Here is a 7205-nt window from a genome sequence, read left to right as displayed (position 1 = left end):
TACAGGGATGGGCTGTCTTACCCTGGAATTTCACCCAGAGGAATTTTCCATGCCTAGAACCAGCTTAGGATAGCTGGAGCTTTGCCAGTGCCACTGCTACTCAGCTGTTCTGAGAGAGGCCCTCTGGGTCTGAGAGCCCGAAGTCTGCAATCTCTCGAGCAGACAGCAAGGAGCTACAGCCTCGGAAAACTCCCAGGACTTCCTTTTCCCCGAAGCCAGCTCTAGTGAACTGCACAGACAAACACTGCACCTGTATTTGCTACAGGAGTTTGGTCATGGAATAGGGTTTGCCCATTAACTGTGCTGGAATAAAGAAATGCCCAACTTGAACTATAAATTCACATATAACAATTGCATGTGTTTATTTCCAAGGAGCAATAGATTGTTTCAGAAAGGAAATAAAAAGCATACAAAAAATGTGTTCTGTGTTGTCACAGGCAGCAAGACAAACACTATCGTTCACATCCACCTCAGCCTTTTAGTAACACTCATTTCCTGCAGGACAATTACTGAGAGCAATTATTCCTGTCACTGGGATTTGTCATAAGGAAGCTATATTTCCCTAATTTCACCTCAAGTGCGTAAATATCTCAGAAAACTTCCTTCCAAACTCTGTGTCCTTTCTCCCAGACCACCCAGCGGGGGCAGAATCCCTGGAATTGTGCTGATTTTGGCCCCAATCCCAGTCCATGGCTCCCTCACACAGCACCGTGCGCGCTGCCCTGTTGCGGGGCGAGCCTCCAGTGCCACCAACACCGAGAACAAACTCCCTCACAACAGTGCCGTCTGAAAGCAGGGCATGACTTTATCACAGCGCCGGATGCACGTGGGATAACTCCGCCTAACGTGGGTGGTCGGCTCAAGAACATACACCATTTCCTCGCCAGAAATACACTTACTGTGTGGTTACACACGTGCTTCACAGAACACTCCGCGCACGGCGCTGCTTTTCCGCCCTGGTGCTGAGGGCTGCGCGTGTTTCTGGGCAGTCTGACTGGGGCAGGCCGGGCTCGTTACTGAGCTCGGAACGTGTCACTGCCGCGGCACGAGGTGCCATACCTGCAGTGTCACTGCCGCTACACGAGGTGCCATTAACCGTGCAGTGTCACTGCCGCTACACGAGGTGCCATTAACCGTGCAGTGTCACTGCCGCTACACCAGGTGCCATAACTGGCACTGCTGCCCGAGCTTCACCGCACCCTCCCTGGCCGCTGCTCCACAGCCCTGCCACCGCTGAGGGACAGCAGCTCTTCCTCGCGTTGAGGTGAAACTTCTCGTCTTTTAGTTTATGGCCACTGTCGCAGAGTTCGTACAGGTAGGAATTAACGACTGTGGCTAAGGTAAAGGTCGAATTGGTAACCAGCCGCTCGTGAGAATTCCTGAAGAGATCGGGGATGGCGGCGGTGCTGAGGGGCAGCGGTGATGAGGCTGAGGGGCAGCGATGCTGAGGGGCAGCTCCGGGCGCGGCCCCGCCAGCCTCCCCTCAGGGCCGGCCGCCCGTGTACCCTCAGCGCCGCTCCCCTCAGCGCTGCGGCGCGGCCCGGCGGGTCCCGGCCGGCCAGCCAGCCAAGGGCAGGGCGGTGGGTGCCCTCCCGCTGCCCTGCTCAAGGTGCCCTCCCGCTGCCCTGATCAAGGTGCCCTCCTGCTGCCCCGCTCAGGGTGCCCGGGAGGGAGGCCGGTGCGAGCTGAGCGAGCGGCTAAGGGCAGCCCCGCGACTGAACGGCCCGGCCCGGCCCGTGAGGGCTTCCTTGGGCGGCCGCGGGCTCGCAGCGCTCACAGCCCGTCCGGGCTCGGCCCGTCCTCCCTACCCAGCCTCCTGCGTGCCCCCGGGCAGAGAGCACGAGGAGAACCTTCGCCAGGGCTGGCCGCCTCATTCTGTAGAGTCACGGAATCATTGCGTGGAAGAGACCTTGTAAGATCCAGTCGAACCATCAGCCCAGCATCACCACAATCACCCCTAAACCACTAAACCAAGCCACATCCATCACCCAGCGCCACATCCAGACACCTCCCAAACATCTCCAGGGATGGTGACTCCAAATTCTGGGTGCTTCTCCAAACTCCTCGGCCTTGCCGGGGCCAAGGACGGGTTTGGCCAATGCTGTGGCCTACTCTGGAGGCAGTAGGATGGGAGCATGGGCAGGAGCAGCAGCAGGGTTTGCTCCCTTACAGGGAGCTAGGGCTTGTACCATCAAAAAGGTGGTGGCATTACACCGGTAAACTCTTGTGAATACCCAGACCAGAAGTTTGGCTGTAACAAACTCGTGAGAAACTCTGTGCAATTTCCAAAAACAATGTGGGTATAGCATGTGGCAGAAAATCTAAAAACAATAGAAGAAATAGAGTAAATTCTTCAATTTTTTTCGGTATTGCTAGGACGTGTCCTCACAGTGTGTTCATTGCATCTTATGGGGCTGCAAGTGGCAAATATCCAGAAGAGAAAAATGAGCGTATTGAGAAGTGTTTGGAAAACATGATCTGCAAGAATCTGGAATATGAATATGTTGGAAAACGAAAGACTGAATGAAACATTTAATCTTCAATTATATAAGAGAGCTTCTGTGCAGATGCAGGGGATAACTTTATGGTCCTGGAGAATGAGTAGTAACAGGCTTAAATTGCCAGTTACTTGTGTGAATTTGTGAAGACTGCAACATGTGTTGGAGTGGCTGTGGAGTTTCATATGGTGTTGAGACTTTTGACAAATGCTTGCCAAGGATGATACAGCTATCATTTATCATTCCATTGGCAGGGGAATGAGCCAGTGACCGAGTGGGCACCGAGCAGCTCTGAGTGCTTGACTTTGTCTTCCTAACTTCTCCGTCATTTGGTGTTGAATCATGTGGAAAATAGGATTGAATCTAGGTGGACAGGAGAGAGAGACACTTCAGATGAGAAAGAGATGCCTGTTTACTTTTGAAAATGAGATGATAGATAAACAACATTAAGAGTATTTTTAACTTGCTGAAGTTAAGTGGAAGCAATAGAACCAGCACAGCTGTAATTTCTATCAATCACAATGTTTCCTAAGAAAAAAGGTTTTCTGGCACAGCTAGTGAGTGTTCTGTGCTGACCTAAGTGCAACTGAGAAGTCTGAACAAACAGCATTTGTTTTGTTTAGTGTTCTATCCATTGTCATTTGTGAAACTAATGGGGGGACATTCTCGCTTTGATAGGGATGACAACTTGAAGTTTTTGTGCTCTAAAATTATTTAAAATGGAATTTATTTTGAAACCATAAAAATAGAGATAACAGATATTAGTTACTTCATGTGTTTGGTTTTAAAATCTAGTTCTTTCTTATAGAACACAGAAGAATGAGAAGAGTATTTGCAGAAACATTTGAGAACAAAAAAAAATCCATGGATCTAAGGAATCAAAAGGAAGTAGAAGAGATTAATAAAATAAGGGATACTTCAAAAGAGGAGGAGATTTTATATGACTTGCAAACTAGAGATCGTTTTCTTCAGCCAAGTGTCTTAGGTACAATCTGCAAAAGTAAGGATTGTGTCAAAAGTAAGGATTGTGTCAAAAGAAGAGTGTTTTCTGAATCAAATGTGCCTTCAGTACTAAATGAAAAACATAACCAGTATTCTGAACAACAGTCAGAACAGTGGCTGACACGAATGTTCATTTGGTGTAAATGTTGCTCAGACTATTACTCACAGTGTCAAAATCCTGTGCCTGAGATAATTGGCGCCAAAAATTCAGAAGCAAACCAACATTTAAAGGCTGGGGGGCAAGGCGAGCAGAAAGGCAGATGGTGAAGACCAAAATGCCTAAAAAATCCACCATATATTTATTTCCCCTGTGAAAACAAAAAAAAGAGGTTTTTGTAGAACTGATTTCTGCAGATGTTCAGTCTTACATAAATCTCAATTTCCTAATTAGGGTAAATGTTAAAAAAGTAATGTGCTTAGCTCTGTACCAAGTAGCCTAGTGGGAGAATTGTTGCTCCAGTATCAACATGAAGTTGGTATTGACTGGAAGGTATTACCTCACTAAAACCCCTGGAGAATAATTTCGCCTATGAAATGTTTCTTTTGTAAATGTAGGAGGAGAGATATTTCATCTGCTGGTAGTAAGAAAGAGAGTTTCTCAATTGAAGATGGTTTTGACGTGCCTCTGAGGACAACTTCTCCACTGATAAGGCTTAAAGAATCCCTATTCCTGGGCAGGGGGTTCCTATGATACGTCAGAAAGCTCTTATGTAAAACAGAGATGAGAGGTGCCGGGCCAGAATAGGGTAGGAAAAACCCTCAGGCATATCTCAATGTGATTTCTGTAGAGGAAAAAAAAAAAGACATTGTCTTCTTTTACTTATTTGTTTCAAGGTAGAGAGCATGTTTCCGTCACTGGAAAAGGAAGAAAGAAAACAGGAAAGGGGGTAAAATAGCTCTCAATAGGTGTCTAATGCAGTTTAGAAGTGAGAAAATTAATAGCAGCAACCTGATCTTTTTTCTGTCCTTCTCTTCCCTCTGCAGGCTTTTGTCTGAGGTTTTGGGGTTTGTTTCTCTTAGCACAAAATTCTATTTCAAAATCAAACTTTTGCTGCAATTTAAGGTGGAACATCAGTGATTTGAGTGATACGACTCCTCCTTCCACTGCCCTCAGTTGTAATTACTTACGCTGAAAGAAATTTGAAAGGTTGATGGTGGCTTTTTCTTTATTTTTTCCCACAGGGGACACTGAAAGGAAGCAGGTAATCCCAGTAAGCAGAGAAAATACCCAGTGTACATGTGTTAACATTACAGCTAAAAGAAAGAAAAATAGTATTTGTGCAATGGCAAAAAACAAAGAAAGTCTTTTGGCAAAGGTAATGTGCAGCGATTTGAATGTTTGAATTGTTTTGTGTGGGAGGTGGGAGGATGGTACAGAGGAGGTGTGGACACAGAGCTGATGGTACAGAGGAGGTGTGGACACAGAGCTCAGGTCATGTTTGGTGGTAGTAGGAAGGTTGAGGAGCCAGACTTGGGGGAAAAATCAGCAGGCAGTCAGCAGGATTGGGGAGAAGTATTTGTGTACATATACAAATATGTGAGAATGCAGATGCTACTGAATTCATTGATTAGGTGCCAGAAGTCTTTGGGAGAAGGGAAATTTCGGTTTTATCACAGAGGCAGAAAACAAATACTTCATGTAGAGAATAATGATCGGGAATTTATATGGTTTTTAATGGAAGCTTTTTTCCCTAGGAAATACATTACTTGTCATAAAATCTTTATTTTCCTGACATTAAGATGCACTCTAGTCCTGCTTACACAGACATTTTTTCCTTGTAGCTGGTACGAAGGATATATGTCTGATGTGTAAAATTAACAAATAATTTTAATAGGAATAATTAAGAATATTTATAAGATATTTAAAATTTTATTATTCGCATTTATATAGTCGTTAGAATTTTTTTATTTCTCAGGTTAACAAGCTGCACTTGCTCATGAGTACTCTTGAAAGTTGCCTCAGCAATTTTTGGTCATCAGCCCTGTAGAAAGTAAAACACTTAATTTTGTATGTAGAGAAAACAAACATTTAAAAATGTTTGAATCTATATTTTGCACTGTTACTGGTAATACAAACATATTAATTTTACCTCTTTAAAATTTAGAAGGGAGGCATATTGTGACACCTCCTTTATAGAAAGTGACTTAAGTCCCATGAAGGGTGCCAAGGTACAAAATTATGTGTTTTACCTGCCAGAAATGCCATCTAAACAATAGAAAGAAAAGTACTGCTTGTACTGAAACTTTGGAAAATTTTAAATTTAGCACTTGTTCCATACAGGCATTTCAGTGAGTTTAGATTTTTGGATTTGAAACAGTTTTTTCTTTATTCTAGATTAAACTTATGACTGGTGAGCAGATGAATATTTTAAATAATGACTTATTTAATCAAGAAGTAGAAAGTTTAAAGAGAAGAATTGAACAAGTAGAATGCACCAAAACCCATGAAGAAACTGTTAAAACATCACTAGTAAGTTTCTTTGCATAACAGTGTGATTTTTTTTTGTGTGGGAATCACATATGACTATTATGGTACCTTAAAGAAAGACTCCAAAAGAATGCAATTTTTTTAATTTTTGTGACAGAGATAAGTTAGTAACAGTTCCATTTTCTATTGCAGTTCTTTCAGTGGTTGTTCTTCCTATGACAGTATTTCATGGGAAGAACCTCCTTACTTCAGGTGAGCTGTGTTAAGCACTGCTATGTTTGTTCTCTGTTGCAGAAGAAAGTATCCGAACTGAAGAGGCACATGGAGGAACTCCGGGAGGAAGGAGCTGTTCCTCAGGTGGGATGCAGATGCTGACACCCACATGGGCATTAATGCCTGCTTGGAAACCAAAGGAAATCACTGAAACCTCGTGGCTGTTGCAGCTCCCTTGCTGTTGCATTAAGAACAGAAAAAAATCTATGTAGAGCTCATGTTGGTTGATCTTTTGAGAGTTTGTTTTGAGACTACAGCATAATTCTTTGATGCTGTTCTGTTGGAGACACACTGGAGTTGTTCTGCTGAAGGGCTGGAGCTCTTTATTACAGAGTTAAAGTTCCTGACAGTATACCTGCCTCTTGGAGTTACCTTGCATCATCCATTTACCTGTTCCCAGCCCACTGCATAGGTGCCATGAACTGCAAGTTGAACACCACTTTCTTAGGCAGTGAAATTAAAAATATGAAACAATAAATAAAAATGTCAGTAACATAGCTATTAATACAAGAACATGTCTCATGGGATGTATTGATACATTAGTACTAAAATGATGACAAAACATCTTTTTTTTGTGGGCACATTTGGTTGTTACGGAGAACAGGAATTTCTCATGTCCTTAGACTGATTGTATTTTGTTGTGCTGAAATTCTTTCAGCTAATATTACAGGAGGAGTCGTTCTGTGAAGTGTCATCCTGTTGTTTCAGAAATGCTGACCATGTATTTTAGGAAGAAAGTATCTTACAGAAACACGATTGTTCAAAAGAAGTCTTTGCAGTCTAAGTCTTTTTGTTCTTTCACATCTAAAAGTAGAAAAGAATTACATGTTACAAACATGCAGCCTTGTCTTTTTGTTTAAGGTTTTCACATGTTTTACAAAAGTAGTTTCATATCTTTTTGGCCTTTTCCCAAAAACTTTAACCGAAATATAAAACAAGATAAGGTTCAGTAAGATACTTAAAAGCCTCAAGTGTAAATTTTAGTTTGGTGTTTTTAAAAAGTT

General features: G+C 43.1%; 1 protein-coding gene across 8 annotated transcripts in view; it reads left to right on the top strand.

Annotated features, from left to right (window-relative positions):
* Window positions 1-993: 993 nt before the first annotated feature.
* The window catches only part of ATF7IP2 (activating transcription factor 7 interacting protein 2), an 11767-nt gene continuing 5555 nt past the window's right edge, over window positions 994-7205 (top strand). Inside the window, exons 1-5 of one of the 8 annotated variants that reach the window (XM_085074870.1) lie at window positions 1026-1315; window positions 3307-3498; window positions 4683-4816; window positions 5836-5970; window positions 6223-6285. In XM_085074870.1, the coding sequence (XP_084930996.1) occupies window positions 3318-3498; window positions 4683-4816; window positions 5836-5970; window positions 6223-6285 (513 nt within the window). In that variant the 5' untranslated portion in view covers window positions 1026-1315; window positions 3307-3317. Of the gene's footprint in view, window positions 1316-1519; window positions 1913-1948; window positions 3056-3306; window positions 3499-4317; window positions 4427-4682; window positions 4817-5835; window positions 5971-6222; window positions 6686-7205 lie in introns of those variants that run through there. The other 7 variants (XM_085074875.1, XM_085074874.1, XM_085074871.1 and 4 more) reach the window with 7 other exon arrangements.

This window comes from Lichenostomus cassidix, chromosome 14, assembly GCF_008360975.1.
Source record: "Lichenostomus cassidix isolate B80296 chromosome 14, HeHo_3.0, whole genome shotgun sequence".
Classification (NCBI taxonomy): domain Eukaryota; kingdom Metazoa; phylum Chordata; class Aves; order Passeriformes; family Meliphagidae; genus Lichenostomus; species Lichenostomus cassidix.
This window is presented reverse-complemented; position numbering and strand designations above follow the sequence as displayed.